Source organism: Cornus florida, unplaced genomic scaffold, assembly GCF_030987335.1.
Source record: "Cornus florida cultivar Cherokee Brave unplaced genomic scaffold, ASM3098733v1 CherokeeBrave_3.0.0_Hap2_Chr02, whole genome shotgun sequence".
NCBI classification, from domain to species: Eukaryota; Viridiplantae; Streptophyta; class Magnoliopsida; order Cornales; family Cornaceae; genus Cornus; species Cornus florida.
Genome location: NW_026775572.1, coordinates 29,111,451 through 29,130,116, shown reverse-complemented (window position 1 = coordinate 29,130,116; position 18,666 = coordinate 29,111,451). Strand labels below are relative to the sequence as shown.

Here is an 18,666-nt window from a genome sequence, read left to right as displayed (position 1 = left end):
AGGGGGGAAAAAAAAAATTCAAATTTGGATGAGCAAAATTTGGGTTGTTTGGGCTATTCTGGTTCGTTCTAGCCCTTTGGGCTGTCCAGTGCAGGAATTGATCACGAAACAACTCATTGCATTTTTCTGATTTGCTTTGCAAAGAATCCCATGTCGCCCGGTAGTTCAATACGAGTGGCCCATCAGTATATTGTGAACGTTTAGGCTATGTTTGGCTGCATAGAATTGCCCATGTGGTTTGCTAGTTCAATACGAGGCTTGAATATCTGGACTCAGCCCAAGCATATATTGTGAACATTCAAGCTATGTTCAGTTGTATAGAATTGGAATTGGAATTGGAATTGGTGAAATTGAACAAAATTTTCAATTTCATGCCGCTGAAGACAATCTTAGTTCTTTGGGATTGCTGAACATTTATTTATTTATATATTGTTTGATGTATTTTATGTATAATATATCATTTTCCAAGTTTGGATTAGTTATGATTCTTGAATTTTTGTGTGTGACATGAAATTAATTTACCACAACCAAAATTGTTTTTCTAATGTTGGTTTAACAAGTGAAATATGTCTCTTCTGTTTTCTACTCATTTCTGACAAGAATTGAAACCAAAAATAGAATATCATCTTCAGCATAATGTGGATTCTTTTTAAAGAAATAATTTCAGTTTCTACTTTGAAAAGGAGGGAATACACATCCTGCAAAACAGTACTTAATTGCACACTTTAACGCGTTCCGGTTGTTGCACCCCACGGCTAAGGTTTGCTCAGTTGAAATGCTCGGCCAAACAATTATTTTCCTCGGTCATATATATCGTTCAATGAAAAATAAAAATGAAAAGAGCTAACATGCAAGAATCAAATGCCTATAACAACAACAGTTCATAATTTAAAGAAAATCAAGCAAACGAGGTTGGTAAGATACTAATGCATGCGCGCAAATCATTCCAAAAATGCGCATTAAATCATGCCAAAAAAGCCCATTAATTAGCACTATTTGGATAGATTTCATATATATTCTTGTAGGAATTAAATTAAAGTAGTACTGCCCAAAATAGAAAGGCCTTACATTTATTTTTTATTTTTTATTTCGGAAAGTTAAGGCCCTACATTTTTACACTTTAAGCTTTATGCTCTAAGACAACACAATTTTTATATAGCTAAAATATCAACTCCACTAATTTAAAAAAGAATAAAATTGGGAAAAATGATCACTTCTAATATATGTTCACACAATGAAAATTATATTTTAAGGGTAAAGTGCAAAAATATTTTAGCTATATAAAAATTGTGCCAAAGCACTATTGTTATTTAGTATGCGCATATAAATTTTTAATATTTAAAAATTTATAGCAAATTGCCCCCTCCGACCAATTTTGAAGAAAAAAATCCCTTAAAACCCCCAAAAAAAAACCTTTTAAAATGACCACAATACCCCTCACCCTTGCCAATGAAACCACTCATATCATAGTACTAGAGAGAGTTATAACTTATAACATTGTGAATTGGGAAAACTATCACTTCTAATATATGTTCACACAATGAAATTCATATTATATATATATATATATATATATATATATATATTGCATGTATATGGATGTGTTTTGATTTTGCATGTATCCATGCAGTTGTGCGAGTGTGTATGAATAAAAATAGCGCAATTTCATTGCCATATAGTGGTTCTTCTTTTTGAAATATCAAGCACCATTGGTCTTTTTGAATTGGGTTACGTGATATTCGTGGAGATCCTAATTAAGAAGTAATCAACACGTGTCGACAGAACAAGCCCTATAGAATTTACAAGCCCACATTGAACAGCCTAACACACAAATATATACACTTTAAAAATGTCTCATATATATTCTTCCAAGCTAGTTCTTTATATAGAAAGCTCAAAAGATTTAATTGATTAATTAATCGTCCCACGTGATTACAACAAGAAAACATTATCTTAATAATGAGTTAAAGGCAAAAATGCAATAAGGGTTCCGTAGATTGAAGTACAAGGTGGCATGCCAATCTTTTCTGGCTGTCATTAGGGTTAGGGTTTATGAAGAATCCTAAAAGCCAGACAGCTTGCATGCAATGTTGGTGAGTAAGAATGTGTGGTTTAGGTTTTTCAGCAATTATCTAATGAACAAAAGAAGAAGTTAAAGTATATATGTTGCATTGAGTGTCTTTTCTACCAAAGTTCTAGTAATGTAGCTAGGGACATTTTGGTAATTACATGCTAATGTGGCATGCTGCGTGCTTCGTGATAATAATAGGAAGGGATAATTATATTTACTTCCCCTAAAGAAAGGGCAAATAATAAAAATCTTTATAATTTCAAAAATAACACTGACCTCCCATGTCATTGTTGACTTTAACCTGAATACCAAGGTACTTTTATTTCTAAACACTTAGCTTTTTCAAGTTTTTTAAGGGCTTTTTCGAATTTTAAGTAAATACTAAGCATGACATCAACAAACAAGAGTATCAAATTTTATGATAGAGGAAGTCGGTATTACTGATATCTGAACCAAATGGGAGAATGATCGGTGTTATTTATGAAACTCTCTTATTTCACCTTTCTGCAGGGGAGGTAAATGCCAACTTTTGTGAAGTTCTGTGAAGCAAAGAACCCTATCCTAAGAGGGAAAGTTGTGCCAACTTTTTGTTTAGCTTTGGCCTTAGAAGCCAATACATGCACTCAAAAGATTCAAAAGAGGCCTAAAGGTTTTCTTTTTGACTTCTTCCTTCACTCCCAAGTTTATATAATAATTCTCACGTTTGCTTTTTGCCCTAAAATAATCTTCTTCAAGCTTTATAACCAAATTTAGTCAAGTAAGTGTGATAAATATAAACTAGCTAGTCAAAATCATAATATGGCATCTAAGGAGTTAGGTACCTCATATAATATACAGATCATGTCTAAATCGAATCACAATGTACACATTGTTTCTGTTTATGTCAAATGTACCAATGTGAACATTAGAACGTGGTTAAATAAAGTTAATTTGTTCTCTTCATAAATATAGCTTGTGGACCAATAATTGTACATTCAAAAGACTGCTGTGTAGAAACATTATATATTTTATATATCTTCTGATGGGCTAACAAGAGAATCATTACCAATTATAAACTATATATTGCTTTGATATATTTTCAAGGTCTTGTTGGTTTTGATTCATAGCTTGATAAATATGCTTTGAAAAAGTGTAATATTGCCAAACAGCACTAATTATATATATATACAATTCATTTTATACTTAAATAGGTGCATAGCGTATCCGTAACGGTTCATTATAGAGAGAACCTACCTAGCTTACAGGTCATAGTAATCTGTTCAGTCAAGATGATCATATTAATTTAATTTGCAAAGTATCTTAATAAAGTGTTAAGGATGACACATTTCCATCTGGCTATGATTGACTATACAACCCTTGATATTATTATAACTAATTAATTATATTATCTATAGCTACATGAGCTAGCTATTGTTTATTCTTTAACTTTGAGAGTGTAGATTTTTCATAACTAGTGGCTCAAATGAAATGAACATAAAAAAAACCCTTTTTTATTTTTTATTTTTTTTTGGATATAGTAAATAAAAGAAGGAAAAAAACAACCCTTTTTGGTTGAATTAGCATAAAAATGTGGAGAAGATAGAATATATTAAGTTATTGGTTGTCTTTGGTATGGACTGAAGTGTGTTTATTTTTTATTTTTTTCTTAGTTGGTATTCACACACATTTGTCTTTTCTGACACTTGAACCCCTGATCTTCTTTTGAAATGTAAGAAATTGATATCGCTAGGTTACTAACCCATTGGCTATGAACTAAAGTGTAAGGACATTCTGAATATAATAAGATGATGGTAGTCATGTTTGTGTTGAAATTGAAGGTGAGGTAAGTGATAACCACATGTGTTATTTGACCTTGTGTATCAGATATGGGTATGCATTCACGCGTTGGACGGGTTAAATTTTTAAACAAAATGACACATGAATGCGGTTAAATATTTATTTTTTAGAGTAAAATAATATTTTTATCTAATATAGTGGTCAACATAGATATATTTTTTTCTTCTTAAAGTACGTTTATCGGTCCCATTATATACGCACCATTCAAGTCAAGAGTGCGATTCGAAAGCGAGATCTCAAAAATTTATCTCTTGAATTCCTGCCAATGCTACTATGTCCTGAAAACCGTCAATATAGATATTTAATTAATTTTAAATTAATTATATAATATAATTGAATATGATTTTTAACTATACGTTGAAAAAAACAAATGTACAACAATTATTAGTGGGGTAATAAGTGAGTTTAAGTTGGGACAACAAATATTTTATTTTATTTTCTGTGAGATGCTAGTACAAGAAAAGACCATAAAGCTGGTCTTTGAACCAATCACCAAGCTTGTTTAGGTCAATTGAACGTGCTTTGTCAATGTTTTACCAGCATAGAATTATTTCAGTTCAATCTTATTTCATTTAATCTGGACCATACACGTCGATTTTCACTCTGGATTCTCCACCCTTGGATCAATCCCAACAAAGCATACCTCACACTATAAATTCAAGTGTCCTCCATTGCCATTGAAATCCAAGAGAGTACACACCATGGGAGGCAACAACCAGAAGTCTTCTTCTTTTTCATTCTTCAACATCTTCAAAGCTAAGAAGTCCTCCTCTTCCAGGAGAGTTGAAGATGCATGGGGGGACTCTATGATGGCCTACAAAGTGTGGCCTAGCGACGAGGACAGAGGCCGGTGGGTGGCTGAGCCTGGCATTGACAGGAAAGCTTCAGACTACATTGCCAGGATCCATGCTGCAACTCAATATGGCTCAGAAACTTAACACGCGCGCGCGGACATTGTAATTTAGTTCATACCATGGATTATAGTCAATTTTTCCATTATAAATAATGAAGGTAGATAGTATCAAGATTTCTTTTTTGCTCTGTCCTTAATCTTCTTCTCTTGTGTGTAGTCTGTTTTAGACATACAATTACTATGTTTTATTTAAGGAATTCAAGCTTTGGTGTTTGTTCTCTGTCTCACTATTACTCCTATTTTAACAAGAGTGTATACACGACTGTCTCCTCTCTAATTCTGCATGTTAGCACATGCACTTTTGATCACTGTAATTTGTATGTGTATATGTATATGTGTGTATATATATATATATGCTAGCTGAAATGCATGGTCTGAGTACATATTTAGCATAGAAGTTGAGAACTGAGATTTTCGAAAAATGTAAACATGGTTGCAGCAATGGTACAAACTTATTGAACTAATATACGATCACTCATATTCAGCTTGTGAGATACTGATTAACAGATTAAATTTCCATGAAAAAGGATGGTGATTCACTGATTTGTTCCGGGACAATCACTGTACATTGGATATAACTTTTTCTCAACCTTCCACTTTATTCTTTTACAGTATATATATATATAACACATAGATATGTTTGAATCAAATTTGTAAAAATTTTCTCCATCCTTTTGAAAGCTTGTTATTCCTTATGTATATTTAGTACTTTTCTCTGTATGTTAAACTTTATTCTTCATGACAATAATGGTACAACAGAATAGGGAAATAAAAGGAGGGAATTAACAAGCCTGTTTAATTTGATAAGAACAAACAGAAATATTAGCACTCAAATCCAAAAGCATTATGGTGAATATATATCAATATTGCTGATAATATAGAATAAAATCAATGATGAAAAATCTGTATTAGCAGTGGTTGTTCCAAAAAAATAAACAATTTGATTCTGTTAGTAGATAGATACCACCAATTCATGCAAAAGAATGTGCATTTGGCACCATGCTGAAATGACATTACAGTCCCTCTTTATTCTCAGACTCGATAGCTCATGCTATTACTACAAAATGGTTGGTTGAAAAAGTATACCAGTCTCTGTTGTGTCCAGCTAACTATTGATGTATCCAAACATGCATCTATCAAACAAGTCCTACAAATTGTGTTTGTGTCTAACATTTAGTGTTAAAATTCACAATAAAAGTAAGTTTTTGGCTGAACTGGCAAAAGAATCAGTTGCCCTGGATGATTTACTAGGGTTTTGAGAAAGAATCAAAATTGTGAGAGGAATTTTTACATGGTTCTAGACTTATATAGTCCCCGTCAATCACAAGTTTATGCATCAAAATGTGATTAATGGAAATCATGTATTCTTGGACCATGTAATAACTTTTTCAATCATGAAAAGGAAAATGATTAATTAAAGAATAAAGAACTTGGTCGAATTGTAAAACCGAAAACAAAAAGACTTTTGATGGCCTGAAGTGAAAAGTCCGGTGGACTACCAATAGCCTTGGTGTTTTGGGTTTTCGGCTAAATTAGCACTGCCCATGTTAGAAATATGCTTAGATTACTTTGGGTTGGTTTTCTCTTGGGCCTGCTATGGAAGCCTTTGTGTATAATAGGATCGGTTAAGTGGGCCATAAAGTCCACAAATAAGCAAACCATTATTAGCCCATTATTAAATGGGCGCATAAATCAGTTCAATAGACGAAACGGTCCAACGGAAATCAGTTCTTCGATAATAAATTTTTGTTTTTGATATACATGTCATTTTGAGTATTATATATTCATTTTGACTATTTATGTTTCACATATAAATTATCTAATAACAATCAGATGTTATCAGATTATATTACTATTGTCAACATTGGTTTGAAACTTTGAAGAGCTTATTTGACTTTGATATCTCTTCGTAAAAGTGTTCTAAACACGTCTGTATTAATATACTGACCACTAGATCATATTTTGCAATTTCTTTTATTATTATTATTATTTTTAATCATCTTCTATATCATATGACAAATGAGAAGATTATTTTGTCGCTATGTGGAGAATTATGTACCTCCTTGGCCTATCAATAATAGAGCAGCTCTAAGAATCATGAAAATCATTACATAATTTTTAAAATAAATTAAGATAAGGATTTTGACAGCAGGATAAATTCGATTAGAAAATGTTGGACATCTTTCTAAATTTAAGAATCTAAAATTTATTATGAACTCATCCTCATGAAATCAACCAAACTGTTCAGAAAATTCAAGTGAGACTTCTTAAAATCATTTAAATACATAGAATTGGAGGAAGAAAAACAAACACACCTTTGAACTCGAGGAAGAAGAAAGCTTAAAGTAACTGAAAAAGTCCACAAAACACACATATCTCTCAAGGAAAAAACGCACTAGACCACATAGCATTATGGTTATCCCCAAATGGATTCATAATCTCATCCCCACCAAACCCCAAATGCTCATTAGGGTTGTTCATCCACTCTGTGAACCACTGTGGCCTTTGCATGGCCTCCATGGCCAACTCCATAGCCGGTTTCTGATCCATTCCATGCACTCCATTCCTCACCACCGTCTCATTGCTCGTGTTCGCCACCGGTGCAACTTGGGTAGGAACCACTTTCTTCAATGACTCAACCCTCTTGTAAATCTCCTTCAAGTTCTGATCAATCAGCCACCCTAGGTCAGTCAAATCCGCCATGACCAAATTCTGCAGCCCTCTCCCGGTCAAGCACTGGTACATCACCTCAGTCATCTCCTTCTCCCGGTTGTCCTTGTGCTGCTTCTTGAGCTGCTCATTCGCCTTCGCGATCCTTTGCCTAATGAAGCTCTCCTGGTTCACCATCTTCTTGCTTTGCTCCATCTCTGGCATCCTCTTGAACTGCGCAAGCACGCGTTGGACTCCCATGTTGTTAGGCCAAACCTCGGGTTGGGACTCGTATGGACTATATATAATGGCGCAGGCATCAATGCCGCATAGGGTGCTCAGCTCACTCACCTTCTTCATCAGTCCCTTCTTCCTTTTCTTGTATGTAGCTTTCCTTGCTGAATCATTTGTGATGAATGCTAGCTTCACCTTCTTCCTAGTCATAGCTAAAGGTAAGAAACTAGTTTATGGTAGTTTGCAAAAGTGTGTGGTTTCTAGCTCCAAATGGCCAATGATATATATACAATTATGGAGATACCAAAATTAATTTTAGAAGATTTGTAAATTTATGTCCTTGTTGGAGACAATAATAACTCAGATTCTAATATCAACCTATATATTACCAAATAATTTGTACTAATGTCATTGTTGAACATTGTTACATAAGGTTAATATGGACTATATTGTATTTTCACTAAGTAGGAGGATGCCACCTTTGTTCTATAAAATTGAATGCTCAAATCAATGGCATTAATTATAGTTTGTATATGAAATCTTGGAAGTTCTATCATATTGTCTCTTGGTACAATAGTTTTGGGATATTGTAGAATTTTCCATACGTCTAGAGATAATTAGGAGGAAGACCCTTAATTTCATCTAGAAAACTGAATGTTGAAATCAATGGCATTTATAATACTTTATATACTATATCTTTGGTCCAGAGATAATTAGGCATTGGTGTCATTGAGGCAATAGATTATGTGAATTGTTTGGAGCATAATTTGTTTTCTTTTCTGTACAACACATTATATATTTATGTATAAGATTCTAATACCAACCTATATATCACCAAATAATTAGTACTAATCTCATTATTGAACATTGTTACATAAGGTTAATAGGGACTATTAGGAGGATGCCACCTTTGTTCTATATAATTGAATGCCCAAATCAATGGCATTAATTATACTTTATATATGATATCTTGGAGGAAGTTTTATAATACTGTCTCTCGGCTATTGGATCATCCATCTGGTGTCACCATTGCATTCAACGGCTTATAGATCGGGTACAATAGTTTCCGAGTATTCTAAAATTTTCCTTAGGTCTAGATATAATTAGGAGGGTGTCCCTTGGGATTATTCTAAAATTTTCCCTTAGATCTAGAGATAATTAGGAGGTGTCCTTAATTTGATCTAGAAAATTGAATGTTGAAATCAATAGCATTTATAATAGTTTATATATATATATATATATATGATCATATGATATATTTGGTCTAGAGATAATTAGGCATTGGTGTCATTGAGGCAATAGATTATATGAGTTGTTTGGAGAATAATTTGTTTTATTTTCTGCACAGCACATTAATGTTAATAATGACATGAAATAATGGATTGAATCGAAACCTAATGGATTGAATCGAAACCATTGGTTTTGTGATAATCTGCTTGGTTGTACCTCATTTATACATTGGAAATTAATTACGATACAACAATTTTCTATTTATGGTTGTTTGTGAGATATGTAAGAATTTGTTTTTATTATTGGATTTGAACATTGATGTTCACTCTGCCGGACACTCAAATTATTAGATAGATGGAGAGAACCTATAATGACTATATCTTTGAATTGATCACGCACAAATAATTATACTGCAAAGCAATACCGAAGATGGCTTAAGATTAACTCAGCAGTCTAATCTGCTGCAGGTTTGATCCTAGCCACTTCATTCTAGTGCACTGCGATAAATATGTGCAGAGAATTTGAGTTCGCAAAATAGGTTTAATTAGATTCAATTCTGTAGCGTTTTTGTGATGTATTAGACCCGATCAAATTTATGCAGACCACCAAACTGCTAGGATTTTGTGGAACTTCCAAAATCTTCTTTTTCGTTTTTTTTTTTTTTTTAATATAAATATAAATATAAATAAATAAACAAATAAACTACTCCCTCTGTCCCAAAATAAGTGTCCATTTTCCTTTTTTAAACAATATATTTCACATCTTTTCATATATGTTTTTTGAGTTTTAAATTTCAAATTTGAATATTCAAAATTTAAAAGGACAATTTAGTAACTTTCTAAGGCAAGTCCTCTTAAAATATGTATATATATATTTTTTGAATGGTAAAACAAACACATACACCTTTTTTTGCCCACGGGGCTCGAACCCCTCTCCTCCCCTCCCCTCTTCTTTGAGGATAGGAAAGTTATACTATTAGGCCAAAGGCCCTTTGATGTTGTCTTAAAAATTACTACTCCCCAAACTTGACCCTTAAATTGGGACGGACATTAGAAATCTCTTCTATTCGTTTGAACCTTCTTTCCTCGTGTTCTTTCTTGGGCTTTTTTCTCTGGGCTGAGTGATTTCTGTTAGGTTGGGTATTTAGAGTTGTTCGTGGCCGGGCTTTGTTAGCGAGACTTGGGTTGATAGGTTGTTGATGCCATATTGGGCTTCTCGCGATTTCTTTATACTTAAATTACAAAGAAAAATCAAACAAAAACTTGAAATAATGCATAGGGTATGTGTTAAAATTATTAGTTGAGTTGAGTACGTTTGTGGTAACACTTTTAAATAAAGATTAATAATACTACTTTAGAGAATACATTAAAAAGTTTTAATATTTAATAAAATTAAATATATATAATTACAAAAAATAAAGAGTAAAGTTGAAAAATTAAGTAGAGAATTAATTTAATCTAGAATGTTTGAGTGGGTGTGATAAAATTTATACACATTTCTAAAGTATTTAAAAGAGGTGCAAGAAATTATTCTAGATTTTTTTGTCTATTGTTTAGATATCTAGAAAGAGAAAATAATCAATTAGATTTTTATAGATTTTTGTAAGAACAAATATTTTTGAAAAAAAAAAAATAAGGAGATGGGAGTGACTTTAAATATTCAACACATTTACCATCACCAAGCTAACAAGTTAGTGCATTTGGATTCCCGCATTTGGAAAACAATGGCTACTCTACTTAAAAAATCGAAGAGAGAAAACTTGTTGCAAGCACTATGAAGACGGATGCTATAAATATTTTACTATTTCGGATACATAAATAGAATATGGTAAATTAAAGAGAAGATTCTGTGATTTGCCATAGCAATAATTTTCAAAGTAATTGTTACATTATTAACCTATTGGAGTCTTTTTAGTGGAACAAAATAATTCTTTCATGCACATTGGGTTGTTTATATTTGTTGGTATTTGTGTTTGAATAAAATAAAAAAAAATAAAAAAAATAAGCATACTAGAAAACATGGAAACCAAATTTGAAGTTTAGTTGGGATTCCATATATTGGTACAATAATACGGACACTTAAAAAACACAGCACAGCACAGCACACAAACATTTGGTTTGGGTAAGAAACTTGAACTGGCAGCATATTTGCATTGCTAGTCAAGGTAAGAACACGCACCGATCAAATGTGGGTTCAGTGGGGACATCCACTCCTATTACTTTTTTTATTATTATTTCATTTTATTTTTCTACATTTATAATTTTTTGTATTAATACTTATAAAATTTTGAAATTGTCCTAATGAAGCAAAAGCTGATAGATAAACCCATTTACCATGAAGCTAGGGACGAAACATTGTCCGGCGTCAACAGTGATTGGTATTGATTCTCGCACCAGAGGGCAAAGGTGTCTTTTTATAATTAGAATTAATAAAATATTGAAGAGTAATATTGACTTTTCACATTTAAAGAAAAAGAAAAAGAATAAGAAAAGAAAAAATATTACAGTACATACATTATACATTGCGCAAAAAAAAAAAATTTTAAGTGGTGAAAACCAAAAAATAAAGACAAGAAGAAGGGGAGTAGTATCTGTAACTTTCCTTTTCTTTTATTTATTTATTTTTGAAAAGAAAATTTAAGGAATTCGAAAAGTGAAAGAGAAAAGAAAAAGAGATAATTTTAGTAAAATAGAAAACTTTAGGAGGCATTTTTTAAAATTTACCATGTAGATATATATAAATAACAAAAATATGTTTTGGTGTGTCCTTTTAGGACCTTAATTCACTCCGCCCGAATACTCAAACACGGACACACTCATTTTTTGAGCTGAGTACTCTACAAACTAAACAACTAAATAAGTAAATAAATATATATATAGTAGTGATCTCTTACAATTCATACTTTCTATACTGATTATTAGATTAAATCGACCTATATTACTTCTTTTTAATACAAAATCACTCTTTTCTTATTTTTAGTTTTCAAATTCAATATCACTATAACAATAAAAGGTAATTAAATTAAATTTGAATGACCAAAATCAAAGTTAATAACTATAAAGTGAACGTAAAGTTGCAAAAAATAAATAAATAGTCATCAATCCTAAAATTATATTGCTGTTTGGTGACCATTTGAGATTAAATTACATATATATATATGAAACCGACTTTTTTATTCAACCACCATTATTTAAACTTTAATTAAATAAAGATATGTGTCATATATTTTCACACAGTGTCGTTTTACTTTGTTATTGACGAATTTGAATTTTCAGTTATTTTTCTCTCTTTTCCAACTTGAATGCACGAGTTTTGGGAAAATTTTGACTGACAGGGGCCGGGCATCACGTACATTGCATTGTGACCTGATAATATTTATGTAAGTGAAAAATATTGTCACAGTAATGGTAATAATGTAATAACATCATATTCTCATGGACCTTATTCATATAAAATAATCGAATTTGTTCAATTTTTGAACACTTCATATTTTTCTGACTGAAAAATCAGAGGAAACCATTAAAAATAAATCATGAAACCATAGATAAACAATAACCTAAACACCTGATCGATCACAAATTTGATGAGCTTATGATGACCCACACTAACATACAAAACTTACTTCAAATACAAATCAAGAAAACTAGAAACAGACACGCAACCAAATAGCTTCAAGTAAATCAAATCAGCACCGTTCATCAACCCATCAGCAGAAATTAAAAGCCGTTGCATATCTCCACCTGCCAAAAAAAAAAACAAAGAATAGGACACCCTTGCATTAAATTTGTCAAAACTTTAATCAGTTGTTACTGCAATGTCTTTATTATCTACAAATTGATTTACAAAACATAATGAAAATTTGCTTTATCATTAGGTATTATAGTCATGGGTAGGACACAAGTAAAAGTTACTTGTTTAACACTCTCTTTATCCAAATTAAGGCAAATGATAATAATTTGGAGTCGGTGATGAATGAAATTACGTTATTATATACTATTAACATCGATGTTATGATACCATCAGGGGAGGAACTAGAAATGGGCTAACCTATGCTATAGTCCAGGTCCAATTGAAAAAAAAAATTTAGTACTATTATTTTTATAAGCTCATGTATTATTCTTCCTCTTCCTATCAGCCTAATCCATAGTATTTCTATAAATAAAAGGAGTTATAAAATTTATAAAGGCCGAGCCTTAAATATGAGCAAGTCCACGAACAATGGACAGGCCAATCACAAAAAAAACCATAATAAAACATAGCAGTTCCAGTCCAACAAACCAAACACATTATTAGTCTATAAAAAAAGACCTAGACTCAATGTTTTATTATTGTTAATCTAGCGAAATGTTGATTTTTGTTTTTGTTAAAAAAAAAAAAGAAGCTTTGTTGATGACCTGATGGTTTCTTATTAAATTGGGTGATTTGCTATATAATGAATTAATAACTAGTTAGGGGCGAAACATATAGGTCTTACTTTCTAATATGAATTTATTGATAAGGAATATATATATCTTGCATTCTTCATTCTTGCAGGCGTTTGTTTTAATACTTGTATGAAACATATTTTAGTGGATTCTTGACTTTGAAAACACATTAGAGTTAGGAAGTGTAAATGTGTTAGAAGATTGTAGATTATTAGGATTAATTGAATGACTGACACATGAGAATTATGTATTTAAAATATGGATGATATTTAAAATATGGATGACACACTAAATAATCATGTTTAATTATTTTTACCCTCCCTACTTTGCAATCCTAGCTCCGCCCTGGATACCATCCGTCTATATTTACAAAAAATTTGTCAAGATTGTCAAAGTCTCCTTCATTACTCACTTCTCTAAAAAAAAAAATAGTCAAATAATTTAAATATTAAAATTACACCCTGACCAATAGAGGGTGGTAATTAACAGAGAGAATATGGTTGATTAATTAATGGTGAATTACCTAGTAGGAGTTGATGGGTGATAACTTGATGATAGCATAAATAGCATAGATAATTCCAGGGAAGTAGCCACAGATGGTCAGCAACACGCAGATCCAGAACTCCACCTGCATCCATCCAGCATCCTCACAACATAATTAATTAACTAAAATCACACTCATGTATGAATATATGTGTGTGTGTGTGTGTGTTTATGTAATTAATTAAATAATATTCTAAAGGGCTAATTGTCTTTATGGTCCAAAAGACTTCACAGCTTTCCCCATGAACACGTATCATAAAAACTTTTAAAGAGGGACATTTGAGATTCATAAAATCCCTAGCTTGTATAATTCATTAACAAAAGCAAGAAAAAAAACCTGCTTTGTAATGCTTAATTACATGCGTACACAAACATGTGCCTAACTGCCTACACACACGACACACACATGACATGTAATATATATGTGTGTGTGTGTGTGTGTGTGTGTAGAGAGAGAGAGAGACGTGGTGAGTATTACCCCGCAACCAAACTTAAGGAAAACACCAAGGGGAGGCAAGAGGATGGCCAAGAAGATGTCAATGCAGTTGATTATTCTCTCATCCGCCATTTTTACTTTTAAACAGTTTCTTCCGTGGAATATTAATGGAGAAAACAAAGACACTGAGAGGACTTAGAGAGAGAAATTAAACACCAGTGAGAGAGAAAGATGGGAGTGGGGGTTAATTTATAGGGCAAGAATATATGGATGAGAGAGAAAATAACTGAAGCCGAAACCACGGGATATCAATATGTTATGCATTAATTCTTGAATGAATGTATAACGGATTATTCCAACTCACCATACTTTCCTTATCCCGCGCAAGTATGCCCTTTTTAATTTGATTCCAAGTCAAAATCTTTGTACACATAACTTCCATCTCCATGGTTCCACGTGGCACCTGCTAGCTCTCTGGCCAATCCTGAGACACATAATTAAATGTGTTAATTTTATATCATTATCAATTAATTTTTATTAATGTATTGTTTCGTGATTAGTTGGATTCATAATCCTAAACCATGTAATAATTTCTCCTTCATGCTTTTCCATCTAAAAAAACATCTCAAATGAGAGACAGGACAGCTTTCTTTTTCATTTTTTTCTTGAAAAGTAAACAGCATATAAATTCATTTGGATAAATTTTTTTTTTTTTTTTTAAGGTAAGTTTATTTATGTTGTTACAATGCAAAATAACTGGAAACAAAATTTCTAATTTTGGTCTTTTTTTCAAAACGCATGCGGTATGGTTGAAATTTTAAATATATATATATATATAAACATAAATAATTTTTTTTAAAAGAACCATAAAACAAAAACAATTACAGTATCAAATAGGACCTTAAATGAACTATAATTTGTTACACATACTTAGGTTGTATAAGTTGACCCGAGTCACCTGATACAAATTTGATATTTTTCTTAAATAATTGCTGAAGAGAACTCTGGACCTCTTTTTAAAAAGTGGAGATCTAATACTGCTAGGCCATATGTTTATGGTTAAAATAATAATAATAATAATAATAAATAAATAACTATTTTATTTGATAGGGCTGGTAATTCGTGTTCGCGGGTCGTAATCGTGTCGTGTCAACCTAAGGATATTCTACTAAACAGCTCAACCTGAACATAACTCATTTAATAATCGTGTCAATAACCCTCAATCATAACCCGACCTATTTATTAAACGGGTAACACGTGTAACTCATTTAATAACCTGTTTAATAAAATCAAATATTTTATTATTTAAATTATTAATAATACTCGATCAAACATTAAATATTAGAAAAATATAAATTTCAATCCAACCAAATTACTAAACAATCTCTAATCTATAAAAAAATAAATTATAAGATACAAGTTTAGATAGTTATTTTGGAATTTAACTAGAAATTTACTTATGACACATATAGTTAAACAGGTTATATGGGTTGAACCCCTCTCAACCTAAACACGACACAATTAACTAAACGGGTTAACCGTGTCGACCCGTTTATGACCCAAACCCTTTTAAGGTCAACTCAAACCCATTTAACTCGTGCCGTGTTTGAGTCGTGTTGACAAATTGTGTCAAACTTTACCACCCCTATTATTTGATGTCAGGATTGTTTGTTATTCATTTTAGATATATGGTATTCTTTTTTCGACAATTAAAATAATTTATATTCTTATCATTTTCGTTCATGTAACTTTGAGTTCTCATTTAACCATAATTCAAGAGTCCTAAATGCACACCAGGGTATATTTTAATTAAAAAGAAAAGATAATACATTCATGTACAATTAAGATACTTGAATCTTTGAAGTTTTCTCAATTGTAGCTAATTTTTTACTTGTCAATTCGATGGATTGGAGTTGTACTTGTCAATTTTGTTGTCCAATTGGCTAGTATGATTTTTTTATTATTGAACGAGATTTTTTAATTTTATTTGGTGAGATTTTATTAAGAAGAGATATTTAAATATGATTGTTGGTAGAAAAAATAACTCTCATGTGGGATAGTGTTTTTTTGAGAAGTGATACGTTTTTCGACCTCAATTGTCGACTCATTCTTTGAATATAACGTGGTTGGGAATGAGTCGAAAAGAAATAGATGTTTACGGGATTTTGTTTTAAGAGTTCCAACGTGATCCAATCACGTTGTATTCAGAGAATAAATCGACAATTGAAGTCGAAAAACCTATCATTTCTTTGTTTTTTTAAGAATCTCCGACATAAATCTCAAGGTACATTGTAAAGTTTGATTACTAAAATACCCTACTTAATTATTGTATCATTCTTAATTTCTAATTTTGGTACTTACCAAAATAAAAAATCTAATTTCGGTTTCCAAGCTATGTTTTTTCATGTATAAATCAGGAAAAAATAATTGAATAATACTCCGTAATAATTATAACTTAATGTCTGTATAGAGATTCGATCCACTGAAGTTCATATTGACTCCCTAATCACGTTATCTGAGAGATTATGCTTGATGGCATTAGTGAATTTGGATTCAGACAAGTCCAATTGTCATTGGGTAACAAAATATATGTATACATATTAAAATATTTTTTCAAAAAAAAAAAACACTCACACAGGTTAGAGGTGCAACCCTAAAATCTATAGGGATTAAGCTGAACTTAACCCAAGACCATTCATTTTTTCAGACTTTAACAAACATTTTTGTAATTAAGATTGGGCCTCAATTGAAATATGGCAACCCTTAAGTGTGGTTTAAGTTGAGGTGTCAGTGACCCAAATCCAATTCGAATTGGAATTATAATATTATTTTTATAAGTAATTTTATTTTTTATTATTATTATTATTATTTTTTAAAAGTAGTTAGTAATGCATTCATTCAACAGGGGAGACTGAAATAATTAGTTAGTAAGCATATTTACAAGAGAATCATGTAATGGCATTGTAGCAGTCCAAGTCATCGGGGTTAACTTCAAAAGGAATGGAGGACCAAAAAAAACCCTTCAATAGGAGTTGAGTAGCACATGACTGCGATAGGAATTGAGTAGCACATGACTGCGATGGCGATGGATTTTAATTAACTTTTCGTATTATTTTGTTTAGTTTAATTTTTTTTTTTTTTGGAGATTAGACCCCAAAGAAAGGGTAATTGGTTAAACCGGATAATGATGGTGGTGGTGGTGAAGTAAAGCTTAGAGAGTGGAAAGAGAAAGACTTAGATAGTGTGAGAAAAATTATTATAAAGACCTTCCTTACTGTTATAACATGTGTGCGCAGTGAAAATGACCTGATTCTAAGAGTGTAAGGCGTGATTTACACTCATTTGGAAGTGGTTATAATATTTTAGAACATAAAAGAAGTTTTAGAATCCTATAGAGTTCTAGAGAATTTTATAGAAAGTTAAATAGCCATGTATTGCCTTCCGAATATTTTACTTCTATTGGACTAAAACATCTAGAGAACTAATCTTGTTCCTTCATTAGATTGGTATTGCTATCTATTTGGAAAGGGAATGTGATTATACTTCAATGATTAAAGTAGTTGTGTTTTTGGGAGTCTGAGTTTAAATGATGCATTGAAAAAAAATTTGAGAACGAAATTTCTTTTAACACAAGTACTAAAGATGCTCGTAATACTTTTTTTAGCGGTTTTTAATTAGTTGTAATCTCCTCTTTTTCAACTTCAACGATTATGTTAATTGGTGTAAAAAACACTATACAACAGGAATGGGGCATACCAATGGGCCTAAAAAAAATGGGTAGAGATCCAAAGGCATAAGAAAAGTTAAAGAAACAAAGTCCAACTCAAACAGACCACTATAATCACCCAAAAACATTAGGAATGTGTATCCAAACAATTCAACTTTAGAAGGTAGAAATGGTTTATTTTTTTTTTTTTAAAATCAAAAGTTACCTCTCTTTGCCAATGAAAGATCGCATATTCATCTTTTTCGGTCAGAGAACAACCTCAATCATGGAATTGTCAATCATGGAATTGTCGTGTCGAGTTGAGTCAAGCAATGCAAAATGTTCTCTATTCCATTACTGAACTCCACCGTTTGTTTGCTGGACTCTCTGCTTACAGACATTCCACCAAACCACGTGAGTTACTTTATATTTATTTTTATTTTTATACCCATCATTATTTTATTTTTATTGAATACTCGAGGACACAATATATGGACGGACATACTTAGGTCATATTTGGTACGCTTTTTTATTTTGATTTTGGTGATTTTGTTTTTGTCGAGTACTATAACAGTAAATAATGAAAAAACGTGTTTGATACAAAAATGTTTTATTTTGCATTGT

The 18,666-nt window shown here is 31.6% G+C and overlaps 1 protein-coding gene across 1 annotated transcript; it reads right to left on the bottom strand.

Moving 5' to 3' along the window:
• Positions 1–7,199: 7,199 nt before the first annotated feature.
• On the bottom strand, positions 7,200–7,913 carry LOC132286334 (agamous-like MADS-box protein AGL80). Its single transcript, XM_059788657.1, has one exon. The coding sequence runs from the start codon at positions 7,911–7,913 to the stop codon at positions 7,200–7,202; it is 714 nt and encodes a 237-aa protein (XP_059644640.1).
• Between the last annotated feature and the right edge of the window lie 10,753 nt (positions 7,914–18,666).

Bases quoted from the DNA above. Each gene is read 5' to 3' on its own strand.
- LOC132286334 (XM_059788657.1), bottom strand. From the start codon at position 7,913: ATGACTAGGAAGAAGGTGAAGCTAGCATTCATCACAAATGATTCAGCA.